Source organism: Sciurus carolinensis (assembly GCF_902686445.1).
Source record: "Sciurus carolinensis chromosome 19 unlocalized genomic scaffold, mSciCar1.2 SUPER_34, whole genome shotgun sequence".
NCBI classification, from domain to species: Eukaryota; Metazoa; Chordata; class Mammalia; order Rodentia; family Sciuridae; genus Sciurus; species Sciurus carolinensis.
In genome coordinates this window covers 726,335-748,753 of record NW_025920112.1, presented here as the reverse complement: position 1 = coordinate 748,753, position 22,419 = coordinate 726,335, and the positions used below count along the sequence as shown (strand labels likewise).

At 41.1% G+C, this 22,419-nt stretch overlaps 1 protein-coding gene and 1 pseudogene across 1 annotated transcript in view; both read left to right on the top strand.

The window, feature by feature from the left end:
* Positions 1 to 1,696: 1,696 nt before the first annotated feature.
* LOC124973410 (zinc finger protein 14-like) lies at positions 1,697 to 21,872 on the top strand (annotated as a pseudogene).
* The window catches only part of LOC124973409 (zinc finger protein 709-like), an 87,634-nt gene continuing 67,017 nt past the window's right edge, over positions 1,803 to 22,419 (top strand). The window contains exon 1 of the mRNA XM_047537348.1: positions 1,803 to 1,835. Within this exon, the coding sequence (XP_047393304.1) occupies positions 1,806 to 1,835 (30 nt within the window). The 5' untranslated portion in view covers positions 1,803 to 1,805. The remainder of the gene's footprint in view (positions 1,836 to 22,419) is intronic.

Below are 22,419 nucleotides of genomic sequence, written 5' to 3'. Positions count from 1 at the left end.
CTGTCTTACTGAGTTTTCACTAACTTAATGCTGCATTAGTCCTCTGTCGCTGTGGTGCTGTGTCGTGTAACGTGGTTCCTCTGCCTGGGTACCTTAGACTGGGTTTGCTGTCTGAGACTGTGGGTCTCCCAGTTCCCTCACCTGTTCCTGTTTCAGGAACCTGACAGCTCTCTGGTTTTTTAAGTTCTTGAAATTTCATTCATTTTTTTTTTTTTCAAATAGTACCCAAGTGTGCATATTTCATAAGTGTTTTCACATTGGCAGATCTTTGTCAGGGTATAGATTATGGATGAATTCAGATTACTGGCAAATTCCAGTGCAGTGTGTGGATGAGCTCTGCCTGTTCATCCATGTGTGTTCATGCCCTGCATACGTCTATCTTCTTTACCTCCATGTGACTACAGGGTGCTTTTCACTGAATACCATTTGCATGAGGAGTTTCCTGTTTAGTTCCATTTTCATGGAAATGGTGTTCATTTTCTCATGTTTAATTCATTTGTGAGGTTATTTCTTGTTTCACATACCTGCACATGAATTCATTTTCTATTGTAAGATGGCAGACGTTTACCCTGAGGTGGGGCAGCTTTCTCTGCACCCTGTTGCAGTTTGATGGAGTGGCCTGATTCTTAGTTGTCTTGAGTTTATCATTCTATTCCTTTGAATGTTCTTTATCTTCTTATTAAGAAAACCTACAGGACAGGTACATGTTGGGCTCCCAGAGGTAAATCCAGGTGTCCCTTCCTGGTCACCAAGGACTAAGTCTTCCTGGGGCTGTATTTCATCAGTCAGAGTCAGTCTCCCAACTTTGGGAATGTGTTCATCTCTCTACGAGTGCATTTTCTTTTCTTTTCTCTTTTTTCTTTTTCCAGGTTTTGAGCTTAGCGGCACACTACCACTAAGCCACATCCCCAGCCCTAATTTTTATTATTCAGAGAGAGGGTCTCACTCCCTTGTGCTGAGGCTGTCTTTGGACTTGTGATCCTGCTGTCTCAGCCTCCCAAACCATGAGGATTACAGGTGTGATCCACCAGCAGTTTTCATTCTGTGGGTGAATCAGGCTCCTTACCTGATGTGGTTCAAATGTTTGCTCTTCTTTCTGTTTATTTCCTTTTATTCCCATGTAAAGCATTCAATAATTGTATTGTTGTCTTTTTATTTTCTTGCCTGGAAATTAGTTGACTGAGAGGTAAAGTGTGAGGAGACCTTGGCCATGCAGCCGCAGCCTCTTCCCAAGTGAAAGCTGCCTGTCTCCCTCCTTTCCAGTCTGACCTGACCTGGATCCCACCTTCTCTGAGATTGGGATCAACTGCCTTGGAGACCAGGTGTCTAATTCCTCACACATACTTGTGACCCTTTGTCTAAGCAGAAGATGCAGGAAGAGTCTCCTGAGAGCAGGAAGGTGACAGGAACTACTTGGGAAAGTGCTTAAATCTGCCTGACTGGAAATATCCCCATGGTGGGACAGGTCCCCTTGCAGGGAAGAAACCCTGCCTGATATGGGCTTTTGCTAAGAACCTGTCCTTCTGCCCTCACTTATCCAGGAGTCTGATCCATCCCCTGTCACTCAGACCCCACAGTGTGCATGTGTGGGCTGGGGTGAGAGAGGGGTCTTGTGGAGCTCTGGCCAATCAGCAGGCAACTAGTGGGAGGGGGTGGCCTTCCACAGTCACAGTCCTTGATCTCTCACCCTGTGCAGCTCAGAATCCATCTCCAGGACTGTGTCTCCTCTGCTGTGTGAGGCCCCAGTGGCTCTGGCTGAGACTGTCTCCCTGTGAGCTGCAGGTGCTGTGAGATCCCCAGGAAGGATGTCTGGACTCCCCAGAAGGCAGGAAATGGTGAGTGGTGGGGCCAGGACTCCTGGGGGAGGTGGGCTGGTTAGAACTGGTGGGAGCCAAGGGTGGCTGGACTCTGGCCTCCCTCTGTCAGCTCCGGAGTTGGCCCACCCAGAGCTGAGTCAGATGCTGCTCCAGCTCAGCCCTGCTGCCTTCAGGCCTTTGTGTGGGCTGGTCCAGGGTGGTTCCCAGTGTGCTGCCTGTTCTGCAGCCACTTTGGCAGAGCTCTCTGTGCACAGCTGGACCCCTGCCCGAGGCTCTGAGTGTGTAGTGAAGGCAGAGGGCCTCAGGGTCTCCTGACTGAGGTGTGGGCTCCTGGGTGGAGGATGCTGACTGAGGGGTCCCTTTCCTTCCTTCTCCGGGATACCACCTTACTTTCCCCACCTAACCGCTGCCAGGCTCTCAGTTGATCCTCAAAATTCCAGCTGTTCACATTTCCAGATTCTGATTTCCCCTTCAGTTTCCAGCATTACCAACCTCTTAGCCTCACAGTGCATTCAACTGGGCAGAGCATGAACGATTGATTGTCTGTTCTTGAATTTGCCATGATGGGAAAGCAGAGAGCAGTCACCTGGAACTCTACTGTTATAACTCTTTGTGCTTCTCTTCCTTTACCTTCCCCAGGCACAGACACCTCATCAGAACAACTTGTGCACAGGTGTCCATTGCACACGCCACAGGGTCCTGTGTCCTCAGGCACTGTCCTTCCCTGGGGCTGCCACAAGCTGCCCAAGGCTGCTCTTTGTCCTGCAGGGTGCAGGCAATTTCAGCCCTGGGTCAGCTCCTTCTAGAGGACAGCCTGAGGTTTGGGGTGCAGCCTGCCAGGGGAGCAGCTGGAGGCCCCAGGGCTGAGAATCTCCTGGAACAGGCCTCATCTAGATAGCTGCCTCCTTGGCACATGGTCTCCCCCAGGCCCTGTTCCCCTTCATGGAGAAAGGTGGGCAGCAGCCTGTGGATGCTGGTTCTGAGGGGCCAGGTCAGCAGTGATTCCTGCCCCTTGCATCTCTCACAGTTGTCAAGGAGCAAGAACTCTCCAGAGCATAAGAACCACCCACCCCAGTGCAGTGCTGTGCAAACCTGAAAAGCTTCACAGATGGAGTCCTGGTGCAGGTCTCGTGGGAGGGCGGCCATGGAGTATTTCAGTGAGCAGGACCAGGTGGGAGGAGGCCCAGCTGGCAGGGACTTTCTCTGGCCCTGGATCCTGACATGTCTGTGCTCCCTCAGCACCAGTCCTTTGTGTTTCTCATCTGAAATGTGCTGCTTATTTATTTGAGACCAGGTTTTCTCAAATGTGAAATATATTTATTCAGACATGAGCAAAGTAAAATATTCTAAAAGAGTAAAAAGAAGTAGATTTCAGAAAAGTACCTCATTTGCCTTTTTTTTTCCATTTGATTTGAGTTCTCATCTTTCTGATTCACCTGAGCATGTGTAGAATATTTCTGAAACCTCATGTTTTTAAAAAATTGATTTCAAATGAATTTTTGTGTGCTCGCTTGAACAATGCTCCTAGTGTAAAGAGAAAAATAAATCTGTCATTGTTGGTGCGTAGAAGTGCTACATTTTCATAAAATACGTGGTAGGTAAATTTGGAGTCCAAGAATTCATGACAGTGTAGGTTGCTTTGGAAGATCTTCTTTCCAGGTATCACCCCCTATCCAGAAACCTGCCGGCCAGGTATTTTCTACAGTTCTCTGGGGTTCCATGCACTCTGCTGATGGTGTCCCACGAAGGACAGAGTTTTCACTTTTTGGTGTTGATTCACTGTTAAATTTCACATGCAGATGAGGTGCAGTGAGCTAGCTGCACACCCGTCCCAGTGCTTTTTGATCAGATCAGGCAGCCCGCACTTCCGTCTCCTAACATTTATCCTTTCCTGGTGTCTGTGCACTGCTCCCCCAGCTTCACTATGAATAGTACAGTGACATGCAGTGCACTGTGGTCCCCCTGCTGTGCTGGAGGGCAGTCCTGCTGGCTCCTGCTGAGTGCATTCTGGTCCCTGATGCCCAGCCTCCTCCCCATCCCATCTTCTCCTCCCTCCCCTGTCTTCCTCACCTCTGGTAACTACTCTGTACTTACTGTGAAGTCAGCTTGCAGCTCCCATGTGAGTGAGAGCACAAGACGTGTCTGTGCCTGGCTTATTTCACTTAATTGATATCCTTCAGTTCCAGACTCATTGCTGCAGACATCAGAACTGAAAACAGATTTTGGTCAAATCATGTTTGTATATTCTCCTTAATCTTGAAGATGGTATCATATTTCGGAAACCATTCCCAAATCCGCCTTGTGAGACTTCTGTCTGCATTTTGTCCTATGAATCGGTGAGTGTAGGAGCAGACTAGGGTAACCTGATCAGTCAATGGTAACTGGAGAAGAGACAGGCAGATGTGCCTCAAAAAGAAACTATTTCAGGACAGCTCTTGGGCTCGCCAGTCCACCAGGGTGCTGGACCTGAGAAGGTGCACATGGCCCCAATGAGACTGGGTTTTTCTAACCCAGGTTGGGGGAGGGGAAGCTCAAGGACTCCTTGTCCTCCTGAGATTGGCTGTGGTCATTTGTCAGCTTCTGATTGGTTGCTCCCTTGGGCATGTGCAGGCTGCTTGATGCCCTGCCCCCATCCAGTCACCCTAACAGTGAGGTTTACATCTTACTTCAGGACTTTGGTCCCCATGCATTTCCTGTGCACATGTGCTGTGAGGTGAGGCTCTGACTTCAGGTGTCGATATGAACAGCAAGTTTGCCAGCCATTCATTCCCCAGAGGTCTGGTTCCCCTGGAGTGACCCTGACCCCTTGTGGCACATCCTTTCCTTCTCTGGGTCACCATTGTCCTGGGCCCCCATTCTCCTCCACTGCTGTACGTGTCTGCCTTTAACCAGAGTTAAACTGTTTCTGTTACTCTATTATGAGCAGGTTTTGAAATCAGGAAATATGATGCATTTCACGTTTTTTTTCTTCCATTTTTGAGTCCTTGTGATTCCATGTGAACATTAGAATGATACTTTTTATTTTTGTGGAGAAATGTCATTGGTTGTGAGCATGGTGGCACATACCTATAATCCCAGTGTCTCAGGATGCTGAGGCTGAGGATCCAGAGTTCAAAGGCAACATTGGCAAAAGCGAGGCTCCAAGCCACTCAGTGAGACCCTGTCTCTAAATAAAATACAAAATAGGGCTAGGGATGTGACTCAGTGACGGAGTGCCCCTGAGTTCAATCCCTGGGACCCTCCCCACTTTCACAATTGGAAAGTGATTGAACTGACCATGGTTAATTTGGATAATTCCTTATCCTCACAAATACCAACTATCTTTACATATATCATTTCTTTCAGAAGAATTTTGTAATTTTGTTGTTGAAGACTTGACAGATCGTTTCTAAACAAGTTAATGCCACTTTCACCCTCTGTTTCATGTCCTGGCTATTTTCCATTTCAGTTATGCATTTATTCATCTCACTCTCTACCCTGGCTCTGTGATGTCCCATGTATTGCAGGCTTCTCCTCCAACTTGTTTTCATCTTTTACTTTCCCTAATTTTAATATATTTGAATTTGTTATTCTTCAGTACTGCTTACTGCTCTTATGTAAAAGTGCTTTTCTATTCCCTTAGAAAAAATTTCTCTGCAAACTTCTGAAACTGTTTTAGTTTTGTATTTCACAAATCTATAATGAATTAATATTTGTCCCTGGAATTGAGGGAAATGATGCCTTTTTTTCAATTAGATACCTGTTTGTCATGACTCATCTTTTATATTGCATATGAATGTTCCTACTTTCCTACAATACCTTTTATGTCATTATTTAATTTTCCATATGAATTTCAAGCCACTAAAATTTTTCTTGTTGTATCTCTTTGTTCATCTCCTTGGTAATACTATGCTGTATCCAGTAGGATAATATAAAAGTTCTTTATTTATAGTCTCAGTCACTTAAGCCCTCTGATCATGCACTTTTAGGCTTGCTCCCCATTACACAAACTCCATAGTGTATTTAGCCAATCCTAGAATGAATAGCGTATTATATAGCTTGGCTCTCTGGCACCAGTGCTTCCTAGACTATAACCGTGCACAGCATTTACTTTGCAAGATACCAAAGAGGTCATGTGTTAGGTTGTCTGTACAGCCATCCCTACCTACACATTAATAATTCCTTTTCTATGGATAACCATGTATGTGTAGCCCATTGTTAATCAAAAGTGTCTTTGAGAAAAACATTGTTCTATGGTACATGACTGTACATTGGATAATCCAACAGTCTGCTGTCTAGAATATGATAGGTGTTACACATTTCTTAATTCTTATTGGACTTGGACATGTACTTTTTGTGGATGACTGTAATTCTGTTTGTTAATTGTCAGAAAAAGTATTTGCCACATATCCCATTGTATGTTGATATTCATTGGAATATGTCATCAAATTGTTTCTTGATGGTTCCAACTTATGTACTAGTTGGTTGAATTTGATCCAGAGTGAAGCACCTACCCATTCTACTTGTTTTTTTGATGTGGTCACACAGGATGAACTCAATCGCCAGTTACCATTGTTGTGACCACATCAGTGAAATGTCTACTACTAGTAAGCTCTTAGACTCTTTATTCAGAGAGTTTTCTTTCTTTTTGTTCCTTTTTTTTTCTATTTTTTTTTTTCTTTGACATGGGCGTGCTTTGATCCTTTAAGTTCTAAGGTAAGAGTGGAATAAAGTAATAGGATTTCCAAAGTAAAACAAATGGTCAGTAAATAGTATTTTTTTTCCATATACTGTCAATCAGTATGAGTCAGTGAAAAATGCTTTGTTTGGTGGAATCCCTCCCAAAAACTTAGCTCTCCCTATTGGCATGTTCAACTTTGTCTTGAGGGATTTCTAAGAAAAGGTACTGTCAGGAAAACTAATATTAGCTCTCTTCTGCACATTAGGTAGTATCTGGCTTCATGATTCCATGTATTAAATATGCACCCTACAAAGACATTAAGGGTAACCTGGCAGCACTCCTTCCTTCCTGGACTCAACAGTGAGAAGGGTGTTTTTATTTTCTGATGCTTTTCTTGATAATTCCAATCTTATGCCTCTGTTTTAGTGAGTGTACACAAAGAATATAAGTTTTTTTTCTCCTTTTTTAAAATTTTATTTTGAAATAATTACAGATTTACACAAAGTCATGCAAATAATGTAGGAAAATCTCATGTACTATTCATTCACATTTCCCCAAGAGATACATCACACTATCTTTAGAAGGACATCTACGTTGGTTCCATAGTTTAGCTCTTGTGAATTGAGCTGCTGTAAACATTGATGTAGCTGCATCACTGTAGTATGCTGATTGTAAGTCCTTTGGGTATAAATCAAGGAGTGGCATAGCTGGGTCAAATGGTGGCTCCATTCCAAGTTTTCCAAGAGATCTCCATACAGGTTCACAAAGTGGTTGCACTAATCTGCAGTTTCAACAACAATGTATGAGTGCACCTTTTCCCCCACATCCTCACCAACGTCTTGTTGCTTGTACTCTTCTTTTTTTTTCTTTTTTCTTTTTTTCTTTTTTTTTTGGTGCTGGGGATTTGAGCCCAGGGTCTTGTGCTTGTGAGGCAAGCACTCTACCAACTGAGCTATATCCCCAGCCCAAAGAACTTTGTAGTTTTTTTTTTTTTCTTTTTCTCCTTTGAGCGGCCGGTGATTTGAACCACAGTTCTTGGGCATGCTAGGTGAGCGCTGTTCAAAAGGAGCTATTACTTCAGCTCTGCTTGTACTCTTGTTAAGTATTCTGAGTGGAGTGAGATGAAATTTTACAGTAGTATTCATTTGCATTTCTCTTATTGCAACAGATGATGAACATTTTTTCATGTTTTTTGTTCAAATGTATATCGTCTGTGAAGTGTCTTACCCTTTTATTGATTGGATTATTTGCTTTTTTGTTAAATATTTTGAGTTCTTTATATATCCTGGAGATGTGTGCTCTATCTGAAGGTCATGTGATCAAGATTTTCTCCCATTCTGTAGGCTGTCCCTTCTCATTGATTGTTTTCTTTGCTGAGAAGAAGCTTCTTAGTTTGATTTCACCCTATTTATTGATTCTTAATTTTACTTTTCCACTCTAGAGGTCTTGTTAGGGAAGTCAGGTCCTAAGCCAACATGATGAAGATTTGGGCCTGCCTTTTCATTTTTTAGGCACAAGGTCTCTGTTTTAGTGCCTTAGTCTTCAATCCACTTTTGAGTTGGGTTTTGGGCACTGTGAGAGACAGAGGTTTAATGTCATTTTTTTTACATATAGATTTCCAGTTTTCACAGCACCATTTTTAGAATAAGCTATGTTTTTTCCAAAGTGTATTTTTGCCACCTTTGCTTAGTGTGAGATAACTGTGGTTTTTTAGTTTATCTCCTTGCCCTCTTATTTTGTACCTTTGTTCTACATGACTATTTTGGTGACAATTTTATTTATGTGGAATTTTCTGTGTGTCTTTTATTTTGTACCTTTGGTCTACATGTCTATTTTTGTTCCAGTATCATGCCAGTTCTGTTACTATTGCTCTGTAGTATAATGTGTAATGTTGTGATGTGTCCTGCTTCATTCTTCTAACGCTTGCCTTGAGTATTCTGAGTCTCTTATTTTTGCACATGTATTTCATGATTGGTTTTTCTTTTTCTATGAAAATTGCCACTTGGATTTTAGTAGGAATTGCATTGAATCTGTATTACACTCTTGATAATATGGCCATTTTGACAATATTAAGTCTGTCTAAGAGCATTGAAAATCTTCTTTTCTTCCAAGGTCATCAATTTCTTTCTTGAGTGTTGTGTAGTTTTCATTGTACAGGTCTTTCACCTCTTTTTTTGGATTGATTCCCAAGTATTTTATTGTTGAGGCTATCGTGAATGAGGTTTTTCAACCATTTACTCTTGCAGTGTGTTCATCACTTATGTGTAGAAATGCAGTTGATTTGTGTACTTTTTAATATTCTGCTGCTTTGCTGAATTCATTTGGGAGTTCTAGAAATTTTTGGTGGGATTTTTTGGTTTTCTAAATTTAGACTCATGGCATGAGAAATAGTAATAGTTTGAGTTCTTCTTTTCATATTCGTATCCCTTCAATTTTTTTCACTGGTCTATTGCTCTGGTTCAGAGCACAAGTTTGTTTTTGTTTTTTTTTTTTTGTTTTTTGTTTTTTTTTTTGTTTGTTTTTGGTTCTGAGGATTGAACCCATGGCTTTGTGCTTGCAAAGCAAACACTCTATGAACTGAGCTATATCCCCAATCCTAAAAGTACAAGTTTTGATGACTAAATCATGGGCTAAATATTTGGAAATCACAGAAACATGAGAACATCTCCTACATTGAGAATACAACCCTCATGTCATCACTCTCTCCTGGCATGCACTACATTTTTGTGGGACATTTTAGAACTCAGTGGCCTTTGATGATGTGACTGTGAACTTCACTAAGGAAGAGTGGGCTTTGCTGGATCCTTCCCAGAAGAATCTCTACAGAGATGTGATGCAGGAAGTCCTTAGAAATCTGGCTTCTGTAGGTAAGGATCATGTTTCATTACATAATCAAATACAGAGCACTGGGGAGTATTTTTTCTCTCTCATGAATTTGGAATGTGAAAGGGCAGTATTTTGTGGAATGAACTGGGCCTAATGTCATTGCAGTGTACTGAATAAATACCAGAATTGTTTTTTACCACATTTGTTCATGTTCTTTATTGTTGTATTATAGTTGTTCAAATTATAAATCCCATAATTCTTTCTGAAATAATGATGTTTTATAATTACTGTCCTGGGTCTACATTTTAGGAGCCATATGGGAGGTCTATAACGTTGAAGATCAGAACACAAATCCCGGGAGAGATATAAGGTAATTTGTAGTTGTTAGAGTAAACATAGTGCCTTGAAGTAATTCTAGCCTGTTTTATAATTTTACAAATAAGCAAAGAAAACAAACATGATGTGAATTACGTTTATTCTTTTTTCACCAGATATAAATTTTAATGTAAGATACATGTTTCATGTATTTAAAATAATTGATTTTTGATAGTACTAACAAAGTGCATTTATGATAGCACTGTTTTTGTAGTGGCTGTGGAGAAGCATTATTGCAAAGTGATCATGATATTATCTTTCAGTTTAGACAGGACAGAAAACCAGTAGTTTCATTGACCTTGGTTATAGTGTAATTCTAATGCCTTTTACTAAATGCCAAAGTGTAATGAGCCAACCATAAATTGTCCTTGTAATTTTTTTTTTTTTTTTATAGAAGTCATGTGATAGTGTCTGTGAAAATTTATAAAGGTACTCTGGAAAAATGTTCAGTGATGTTCCAAGTCCAGTCTTAAAAGGACATTCCTGCTAGAAAGTCCATGTGAAAACAGTATGTGTGGGCAGATCTTCATTTATCAATTTTTCTTTAACAGGCACATTATATCTCACTCTGCAAACAAACCATATGAGAATCAGGAGAGTGGAGGGAAGCCAAATAAACTTAAACAGAACAGTAAATTCTTCATTCCTCTCCTAAGTGTTCAAAGACAAGCATCAGATCATACTGTAAATGGACCTTATGGATGTTTGACATGGGGAAGAGAGTTGAGTTCCAGGTGTTTTCAAGAATATGGAGGGTGTCATATTAGGGAAAATCCATGTGGATATAAGAAACTTGGAAAAGACTTCTCTGGTTCAAATTACTTTCAAAAATGTATACAAACTCATACTGCAGAGATAGCTAATAGATGGAAACAATGTAGGAATACCTTCATTAGCTCTCCTAACCTTCAATTACATGAACAAACTCATACAGGAAAGAAGCTCTATGAATGTAAACAATGTGGGAAAGCCTTCACTACTTCATATAACCTTCAAATACATAATCGAACTCATACTGGAGAGAAACCCTATGAATGTAAGCAGTGTGGAAAAGCCTTCACTCACTCCACTCAACTTAAATCACATGAAAGAACTCATACAGGAAAGAAGCCCTATGAATGTAAACAATGTGGGAAAGCCTTCGCTAGGTCCTCTTACGTTCAAATACATAAACGAACTCATACTGGAGAGAAACCCTATGAATGTAAGGACTGTGAGGAAACCTTCACTTCATCTCGGCACGTTCACTCACATGAAAGATCTCATACAGGAAAGAAACCCTATGAATGTAAACAATGTGGGAAAGCATTCTGTAGTTCCTCTTCTCTTCAAATACATAAACAATCACATACTGGAGAGAAACCCTATAAATGTAATCAATGTGAAAAAGCCTTTACTACTTCATTTTACCTTCATATGCATAAACAAAGTCATACTGGAGAGAGGCCCTATGAATGTGAACAATGTGGGAAAGCCTTTGCTTCCACAAGTGACCTTCACTCACATGAAAGAACTCATACAGGAAAGAAGCCCTATGAATGTAAACAATGAGGGAATGCCTTCACTAGATCCTTTTCCCTTAAAATTCATAAACGAACTCATACAGGGGAGAAGCCCTATGAATGTGAACAGTGTGCAAAAGCCTTCACTACTTCATCTCAACTTCAAAAACATAGTCGAACTCACACAGGAGAAAAGCCCTATGAATGTAAGCAGTGTGGAAAAGCTTTCACTCAGCCCGCTCATCTTCACTCTCATGAACAAATTCACACAGGAAAGAAGCCCTATGAATGTAAACAATGTGGGAAAGCCTTCAATAATTCCTCTTACCTTAAAATACATAAACGAACTCATACAGGAGAGAAGCCCTATGAATGTAAACAATGTGGAAAAGCCTTCTTTAGTTCCTCTTCTCTTCAAATACACAAACAATTACATAATGGAGAGAAGCCCTATAAATGTAATCAATGTGAAAAAGCCTTTACTACTTCCTCTTACCTTCGAATACATAAACGAAGTCATACTGGAGAGAGGCCCTATGAATGTGAACAATGTGGGAAAGCCTTCACTACGTCTTCTTCCCTTAAAATTCATAAACGAACTCATACAGGGGAGAAGCCCTACGAATGTGAACAATGTTCAAAAGCCTTCACTACTTCGTCTCAACTTCAAAAACATAATCGAACTCATACAGGAGAAAAGCCCGATGAATGTAAGCAGTGCGGAAAAGCCTTCACTCAACCCGTTCATCTTCACTTTCATGAGCAAATTCACACAGGAAAGAAGCCCTATGAATGTAAACAATGTGGAAAAGCCTTCTTTAGTTCCTCTTCTCTTCAAATACACAAACAATCACATAGTGGAGAGAAGCCCTATAAATGTAATCAATGTGAAAAAGCCTTTACTACTGCATTTTACCTTCAAATACATAAACGAAGTCATACTGGAGAGAGGCCCTATGAATGTGAACAATGTGGGAGAGCCTCTGCTTCCACAAGTGACCTTCACTCACATGAACGAACTCATACAGGAGAGAAGCCCTATGAATGCAAACAATGTGGAAAAGCCTTCACTACTTCCTCTTCCCTTAAAATTCATAAATGAACTCATACAGGAAAGAAGCCCTATGAATGAAAAAATGTGCAAAAACCTTCACTACTTCATCTCACCTTCAAAAACATAATCAAACTCACACAGGGGAAAAGCTCTATGAATGTAAACAGCGTGGAAAAGCCTTCACTCAGCCCATTCATCTTTACTCTCATGAGCAAATTCACACAGGAAAGAAGCCCTATGAATGTAAACAAAGTGGGAAAGCCTTCTCTAGGTCCTCTTACCTTCAAATACATAAATGAACTCATATAGGAGACAAACCCTATGAATGTAAACAATGTGGAAAAGTCTTTATTACTTTGACCACACTTCAAAAACATTATCGAACTCATACAGGAGAGAAGTCCTATGAATATAAACAATGTGGAAAAGCCTTCACTATTCCGTCCAGCCTTCAAATACATAATCGAACTCACACTGGAGAGAAGCCCTATGGATGTGAGCGATGTGGAAAAGCATTCACTGCTTCCTCTTACCTTAAAATACAAACAAACTCATACTGGAGAGAAAATCTATGAAGGTAAGCAGTGTGGTTAAATCTTCACTCTGTCCAGACTCCTTCACTTACATAAACAAAGTTGTATAATAGAGAAGCGCTGTGAATGGAAACAATTTGGGAAAACCTTCACTATTTGCTCTTACCTTCAGATACATAAGTGGACTCATACTGGGGTGAAGTTGTATGAATGTAAGCAGTGTGGAACACTTTCAATACTTCCTCTTACCTTGAAATACTTAAGTGCGCTAGTGAGAAGCTCATGTATGGTTTGTATTTCAGGTGTCCCCCAAAAGTTTAAGTGTAAAATGATGCAAAAAGGATCAAATGAGGAACAATTTGGTCTTGAGAGTCTTAACCACATCAGTGAATTAATCTCCTTATAGAAATTAACTGGTAATTGAAGAGGCAGGTAGTGATTGGAGATGGTGGGAATTATGGGTATGACTTTGTATATATGTGTTTGGCAATTGGAGCCCTCAGTCTGCTTCGTGTCCATGATGTGAGCTTCTATCCTTTGTCACATGCTTCCACCATGATATTGTGCCTCAACAAAAGTGCCCAAACAATGGAGCATGCTTTCTATGGATGGAGACCTAAAATAAACTCTCCCTCGTCTACAATTGTACTTGATGACTCTTTTAGACACAAGAGTGAGAAAGTTCAGTAAAATATACGTTGGTCCTGAGAGTTGGGTCATTGGTGTGACTAACATGATCATGTGGTTCATAAGCATTTAGAGCATTTTGGAATTTGAAGAATTTTGAGATGTTTAGCAGTACAAGCTGGAAATGGCTTAGTTTGTCGGGGGAGCTTAATGGCCGATACTGGTGAGAGCTCAAAAGACCAGAATGCATATAAGACTGGACAGGGAAGACAGGAATCAACAGTGTTTACAGGAAAAGGAGGACACCATTACTTATGACTAGAGGCCATTTGTTACATTTGGCAAAGAAGTTGTGTGCATTTTACCTGTGTCCTTGTACTTTCTGAGACATTTTAAATGGGATGGACTTCTTTATATGGCACAAGAAATTTCTATGCAGTATAGCATTTAGCCACTGACGTGGATTTTGCTGGCAAGCTTTAGCCAGATTTATTGTCCTAATCAGGAGCAGAAAGCAGAGCATAGCAGAAAGATTTGGAAAACATAGACTTGAAGAGTAAAATTGGAGGTAAGGAAGCTGCAGTTGTTAAAGACTTTACTGCTACTAAAGAAGTTCTAAATACTTTGACCAGAGACATCAAGAAAGATGACCTGAGGGCATCTCAGGATCTGACAAAACCACACGATTCTCATGAATTTCAAGGGAGTAACCATGAAAATTCTCTAGAGAAGAGACCAGTGGGGCACCCTTCTTACACAAGGGGGCCTCGGAAGTTTTTTCAACTTGGTCAGCCACACAGGCACTCAGAGCCTGCTGCAGCCAGGATCCCTGGAAGCTGGGCTTCTGCTTGAGATGGTGACAGACCTTGGTGTCAACCATGTGCTGTTCTCTCTACAGGAATGCAGGATGCTGGACATAAGGTGTTTCTGTGAAGATATGAAAGTAAGGCAAGATAGAACAGGCAACATGCAGCAGGGTTAGAGTCCCTTTGGGCACTCCCTGACAAGGTAAGGTGTGCATATTTGATAAGGAAGCTGGAGAAGTTTTGGAGACCCTGGAGATTAAAAAATACCAGTAATGTGGTACATCGTCCTAGGAAAGCTGCAGGAACTGAGCACAGACAACTCAACAGAAAGACCATTCAGATGCAACCAATCAAACCACCATGGCATAGCTGCATAAGCCCTTTGAAGAGAACATCACAATGTCACATGCCCCTGGTGCTAGACATGGAACTACAGGACCTGTTTGCCTAGTTGGATTTTGTTTTACCTATGGTCCTATCCCTTCTTTCTATACACCTGTTTTTGTAAATTAAAAGGTGTAAGAAAACCCACGAAAACCACGCCAGACATGGGAAATACATAAGGGAGTTTATTAAGCAAACAGTGTGTCCTGCAGGGTAAGAGAGGAAATGAGAGGAAAAGAGAAAGGGTGTGCACAAGAAAGAGAAACGTGAGGAGGAGAAAGAAAGTAGGAGAGAAAGCATGAGAAAAGATGGTGGGGTAGCTACCCTTAAGTTATTGAATTCCACCGGACTAACAGGGAACCAATAACGGGGAAGGATACTTGCAAGCTGAATGATAAACCAATAGCTAGCTGGGATGTTCACAAATTGACAAGTGGTTGGGAGGTGGGGAAAATGGCTGCATCAGAAAGGGAAGGGAGAGCAGCTTTCAGACTGACAAACTAGGTTGTGATGCAAACGCAAGGAGAGCAGCTTTCAGACTGACGGTTGTGATGCAACAGAAATGGCAGGGGAGCAGCTTTGTATTACATTCCCCTGTGTCTGTTTTTATAAGAAAATCTTTTGTTCTCCAGTTCTTTCCCGACTTCTCTCTCCTTCCTTCCTAAATGACTAAGGCTGGTTTTGCAGGTGAGATGTAAAAAGTCCATTCTCCCAGGGGCAGTCTTCAGCTTCCAGACTTCCAGAGGCAGATGGTTTTTATGGACTTCATTTCCTCGATTGACTGATCCCCTATTTCTATACTAACTGCCTGTCCCCAATTCTGGCTTCATTCACCACTCTTAATTTTAGGAACTCCTTTACTGCTGTATGGAAAGGGGGGCAATGACCGATCTGGCTTCTTTGAGCTGCAAGGGGACAGCATGGGGCAAGCAGTTTGGTGTTTCCTTTTAAAATTTGGGTTAATTGAGGGGTGCATGGTAGAATTCTCATTGGGAAGAGCAGGATGTAAAGGCATCTGAGGATGGGTGCTTCTATGAGAGAAGAACAAAAAGACATGAGTACTGAAATGAGTTTAGTACAAGATAAATGTTGCAGAATCTGGAACATGCCAATGAATATCATGAAGATGACAAGTCAATAATTCCTCACCAGAGGGTGGAAGAACTGAGATGTTGTTCCCATAACAAGACCTAGCAAAGGCGGAGAGGACAAGGCTTTTATTTGGGAATTTTAACATTGTCTAGGTTATCAGGATTGTAAATACAACATTTAGTAGAGATAATAACAAACAGATTAAGCCTACCTGTGTCTGTAGGCCTTAAACTGACTAAGAACTTCTGGCTCTGGCAGTTTCTCTTGATAGTTATAAGGCACATTTGCCTAAGAATGTCTCTTTTGTAGCTTTTAGTCTTTATTCTAATGGGCTAACACAAGTGTACATCTTATGTTACATTGAACTATTATTTCTTTTAAATGCTCAGGAATGGCTATATTTGGTTTTAACTGTTTTGCTAGGTGTTTAAGATCAAGCTGGTCAAAGTGACCTGTTCCTGTCTGTTAAAGAGTCAGCTGAGTTCCCACAGGGTTCACTCAGAGAACTTGAGAGCTTTAGCTTTTAGTGTTGTCCATTAGGCAGGGTCTCCTCAATGAGGTGGCTTCCCTTTAAAGCATCAGGGATGTCTCTCTTTTTCCTTGACCCTCCTCTGCAGCAGGTGTACTGATTGGGTTTTCATCCTCTAGTGGCCTCACACCAGGATGTCGTGTGACCCAGAGTTTCAAAGATCCTTTGAGAAGTCCTCTTGTTCCCTGGTTTCAGGCTGACTTTGAGGGCAAGATACTGGTTTTTCTTGACCTCTGTATTTAATCTCAATGTCTAAGTTTGACCTTAACCATCCAGCAAGTCAGTCTCACCAGGCATAAAGTAAGAGTGCTGGGCTTTAATTTCAATGTCTATGACCTTACTGTTATTTACCCCCCTTTGATCTAATTGCAGTTTACATTATCTGTTCTATAGTTGATGGCTTACTATTTCAAGTTAATTTACGGTATTTGCTCTTGAAGCAGTACTCTGCAAAATATTGATCAGGCAACAATTAAGAGTTCACAAAGGAAATACAAATGAATCACCAACAGTAAAACATTGAGTTTGTGCCATAACTATCTTGAATTTTGGCTCAGTTATTCACTATATCCCGTGTTTGAGATCACAGTAATCTTTACAACAAACATCAAACTTTTGAACCCAACATTAAATGTGTTAGTATGGCTTACTTTGGAGCCATTCTAACATGCAGGAGTGTTGTGAGGCAGAACCTTATCTCAGGTAAGGTGGGGCTTTTCACAAATCTTTGGTAGAAAAGTTCTAATCGTGAAACTATTTTTTTTCCTCTTTTGCCATGACCAGCACGACCAAATTCTCAAGTTCAGTGAGTTCAGAGGAGTATTAGAAAATAAAGGTTTATAAACACAGATTTTGAAGAATCAGCTGAGATCAGATGGAGCTCTGTTCTGTGATGGAAATGCAGATCTAAAGAGTTATGTCAGCAATCTATATATGTATGTAAGCATTATTCTTTGTTTTCAGGAAAGTTACAGAGACTAGGACATTAGTGTAACTTTTTTTTTTTCCCAGAGCTATGAAGTGCAATGTTAGGAGCTCTGTGTATCTCTCAAGGAAATCCACTGTCCAAAGTTACTGTAAGGTGGGCAGAAACCAGAGAAGGGAGCTGGTGAAACACTGGTTATCTAGCAAAAGAATTACTTTCTGCCCAAGAGCTATGTGTCTGAGATCAATGTCAGAGCTGATAGGACTCCTACATAGAGCCACCCCAGGGAGGGTACTGCCACAGCAGTTAGGCATCTTTTGACCCTGCACAGGAGCACTCCCAGGCACCAGGCATGCCACAGTCATGAGGTCAAAGACCCCAATCTCAATCACTGTTGTCCCATTTTTGCTACTGCGCATTACACTTTCTTAAATGTCATTTTAAGAAGTTTACATATATTGACTCCTGAGTATGAACATTAGTTAAAACAATTTAACATTATATCTAAAACATGAATTAAAGAAAGATTGAGAGAGCTTTTAAATTTCCTTCTGTGTGGTAAAATGCTTTCCTGTTTTGTGATATTAACCTTTAAACAAATCGGGCTCTCAATAACTTTTAGAAATACATTTACGTTAATTTTTTTATCTCAGTTTAAAAAGTAACAAATTTTACATATACCCTATTGATGACAGGTCCTATAATAGAACATTAAATGATGAGTTTAAAATTACCATTACAGACAAGTTTAATTTGGAGAATAGCAGCTTCATAAATTTTCTGCTTTAAAGGCTTGTATACCTGGAAATTATGAACACATTTAACATACAAAGAATAATGTTTAAGTATGTTACTCCATGGAATAACTTTGTAAATGGATCAGATGTCTCTAACAGACATGTTTGAGTAATCCCATACATGTCATCTTTAATTCACTCATCTTATTATTAAAAAAACCCAAGATGTCAGACAAGTTTAAAAAAACATATCAGACAGGTGTACCAACAGTATTTGCCGTCTCTTTCCTGTTGAAGAAAAGTCCTAGAAAAATTGATGTTAAACATTTTATAAGCTTGAACATTTTATTAGTTTGACCACCTAGAGACTTGTGAGTTAATTTTAAAGACATTTTGCCCTTATTAGTTTACCCAATTTAGATCACTTGAATTAAAAGTATTTTGATCCATTTTTTTAATTTTCAATTTTATGCGTGCTTATATTTAACACAAAAGTAAAGGTCTTGTAGTGTTTATCTCCATTGCAATGTAACAGATGTTCAAAAAATAACTCTAGAGTTGGATAAAAAGAACTGATCAAACATCATTAATCTAGGTATGTAGGATCAAAATTGTGAGCTTAAATATAGCATTTAAGAAAAGAAAAGTCATAGAAGAAAAATGATAATGGCCATTAATTATAGCATGAGACAGGGAGAAGGAGAATGGCAAGAAGGAGAAGGGAAAAGAGAAGAGAGATGAAGTGTTGTGTTGCATCCCAGGAGAAATTTAAAATGGACACTTTTTTTTTCCTTGGTTTTGAGAGTGGTCTCCCACTGAGTTCTGTCTTTCTCCGTTTACATTTCAATGTAAGCCTTGACTGACATCTGAAAGGAGCTAACAGGTTCTAGCAGAAACTTGATGCCTAGGGCATTTTCAATTCAGGTTTGGATGCAGAAAATTGTGAAACAATCTCCCACTACTTGTGAGGAATGGGGCTGCTATATCATACTATTGGGACATGCCACTTACTGTTGAGCTGGTTACTCCCTCCACACCTGCGTATGTGGTACCTTGTGGCAGGAGTACTAGGTGGGTTGGGCTGGGGAATAGCAGTAGAAACAGAATGGGGTAAAAGAGATGGAGAAGGAACCAGAGGTGATCAAGCCTGCAGGAAGAGCAAAGAAGTGCAAGAAAGAAGAGACTTGATAAGGAATCCCTTTTCATCTGCCCACTTGCTCATGGAAGCTGTGTGCCATTACACAAACGAATTTTGATGACATTAAGCCGGGGGTCGGGAGAAAGATTCCCAGGGTTCAATCTGCCAGAATGGAGGACCCAGATCCCATGGTGGAGACTGATACAGCTGAGTCTGTGGCCAGGTTATACGTGGCCATTTTGGGTTGATTATCTAAAGGGTACTGTGGCCAAATATAAGCCAGGAGTCAGGTGAAGGGTTGAATCTGCTGAAATGGAGGACCCAGATCCCATGGTGGAGACTGATGCAGCCGAGTCTGTGGCTAAGGCATATGTGGCCATTTTGGATTGATTATCTAAGGGTACTGTGGCCAAATATAAGCCGGGAGTCAGGCAAAGGGTTGAATCTGCTGAAATGGAGGACCCAGATCCCATGGTGGAGACAGATAAAGCCAAGTCTGTGACCCGGCATCCAGAGGCCACAGAGTAGTTGGGTGGAGTTGAGGAGGCAGCACAGAGATGGTGTCATCACATAAGCATCAGTCTGTGTGCTGGGCAAAAGCTGAGAGGGTTGAGAACCTGATATCAGGGTTTTTGACTGTGAGCGTTAAGACAAGCCTTAACCCTCAGAGAGAATCTCCACCTTAAAATCAGGAACCCACCCAGGAGATAAGACTGACTAAGGGGGCCAGTCATCATGGGGGGGGTATCCAAACCCCTCAGCCGCCTTGAGGGTCCCAGATAAATCGGCCTAGGGAACCTGCCTAGAGGACTCACCAGTCTGAAGTCTGGTGATGGATGCAGAGAGAGCGTCTGGGCAAAATGGAAGGTGAGGCTGTGTCCAGGGGGCACTGGGGCATCAGATGGGTTTCCACTTGCTTAAGAGACAGTGGGAGAGCCCATCCCAGTCATGGCACCAATGTAAAAACCAGAAACCACTCCAGACATGGGAACTCACATAAGAGGGTTTATTAAGCAAACAGAGTGTCTCCCTGCAGGGTAAGAGAGAAAATGAGAGGAAAAGAGAAAGGGCACGTACAAGAAAGTGTGTGAAAAGTGAGGAGGAGAAAGAAAGTGAGTAGGAGAGAGAAAGCATGAGAAAAGATGGTGGGGTAGCTACCTTAAACAGTTGAATTCTGCCAGGCTTACAGGGAACCAATAGCAGGAAAGGATATTTCCAAGCTGACTGATGAACCAACAGCTAGCTAGGATGTTCACAGACTGTGAAGTGGTTGGGCGGCGGGAAAATGGCTGCACTGGAAAGGGCAGGGAAGCAGCTTTGTATTACAAAATGTTGTGTAATTTTACAAATTAGTTGTAAATAGCCTTTCATTTTTAAAGTAGCTTATAGGGTGAGTTTGAACTGCGTCTGAGAAGAGACTTTGGAATTGGACTTCTGGGCAGTCTTGGAAATGGGAAAATGTCCTTTGCTTTGGAGAGTTTTGTGTGCTTTTGGGGGCCAGGGTCGGAAAGTTACAGTTTGCATGTGAGGTGTCCCCCCCATTCTCATATTTAATCCAATGCAAGAAGGTTCAAAGGATAATTGATTTTGTTGAGACAGTCTTTACCCAATGAGTGAATTAATCCCCTGATAGGGATTTGATCAGTGGCAACTTCTGGCGTTCAACACTGCCAAACCTGTGGGTCAGGTGAGGGGCAATTGGGGATTAGAAAAAAAGACTCACAAATGTAGATTTTAAAGCAGGTGGCGTGCTACTTTTGATGGAGAAGCAGCTCTAAAGAATTATGCCAGAAATCTTTATGTATGTCTCAAAAGCAGGTTAAAGACTGTGCAAGCCTTATTTGTATTCAGGGAAGTTGCATCAACTTGTACATCTGTGTAGCTTTTCCACTGTTGTAAAGTGCAATGTTGGAAGGTTTGTGTAGCTTTCAAGGAAGTTCATTGTTTAAAGTTACTGTTACGTGGGTAGAAACAGAAGCAGAACTCTTGGAACACTGTCGCTGTCCAGCATAAGCATTTATCTATTTTCAGGAGTTGTGTGCCTGCAATCAATGCCAGAGTTGATAGGAGTCTTGCACAACACCTCCTCATGCAGGACTTTGCCACATCAGCTAAGCATCCTGTGCCGTGTCACAGGAACATTCCCAGGCACTGAGTATCCACAGCCATGAGGTCATCAGAGACCCGTAGTCTTATCCACTGCTGTCCCATCCTCTGTCATCCTATCCTCTGTCACTGCTCTCCACATTAACTGAACTTGTAGGGTGTGGCTGGAGGAGTGAGAATTGGGGATGTGGCTTTGGGTATATATTTGTGTTTAGCCAGTGGAGACCTCTCTCTGCTTCCTGATCCTAGTGTGAGCTGCTTCTCTCTGGCACACTCTCCTGCCATATGTTCTGCCTCACCTCAAGCCCTGAGAAATAGAGCCTGCTGTCTATGGATTAAGACCTTTGAAGTCATGAGCCCTTAAGTCATCTTTTTTTACCTCTACAATTTTGCTGGTTGGGTCATTTAGTCACAGCAGCAAAATAGCTGATAAAAACAAGCCTATGAATGTAAACAATTGAAAAAGTCATCTTCAAATACATATATAAATTCACACTGATGAGAAGCCTTACAGATGTCAACGATGTTGGAGAGCCTTCATTTTTCCTTCTTGCCTTGACAGACATAAATCAATTCATATTGTAGAGAAGCCTTATAAATGTAAGCAATGTGGCAAAGCCTTCACTCAGTCCAGTTACCTTGACTTACATGGACAAATTTATACTGGGGAGAAATGATAGCTGTTAACAATGAGGTAAATCCTTCACTATTTCTGATTATCTTCACAGGCATGAATAGTCTCCTACTGGTGAGAAGCCTTATGAGTGTAAGCAATGTTGCAAAGCCTTCACACACATGAAGAAACTCAAACTGGAGAGAAGCGCTTTGAATGTAAGAAATGTGGGACAGCATTCACTAATTTTGCTCACTGTAATAGGCACAAAATTGCTCATACTGGAGAGAAACTAAATGTGAAGAATATGCTACAGACTTCAGTAACTAATTCTACTTACCTTCATATGAATGAATTTTGTCATTCTAGAGAGAAACCTCACAGATATAAATGTGAGATGGCCTTCACTAGTTCAAATTGCCTTCAAATGCATTGTGAAAGTTAATTGGGGTCCAGGTATAATGGTGAAGGGGAGAGCAATAAAGAGGCAAGCACACAGATTGCTTCCCTGTGCTTTTATTATCTATTTCAGGATCATATCAAGTTAATTAGGTTACATAGTACAGTTAGCTTTGTGCATGTGCATATCACATAACATGCTTCTCACAGTCCACTTTTACCAAGTGGTCCTATAAGATAACATCTCCAGGCCTGAAGAACAGAGGAGTTGCAGAGCATTTCTAAGCCATTCAAAC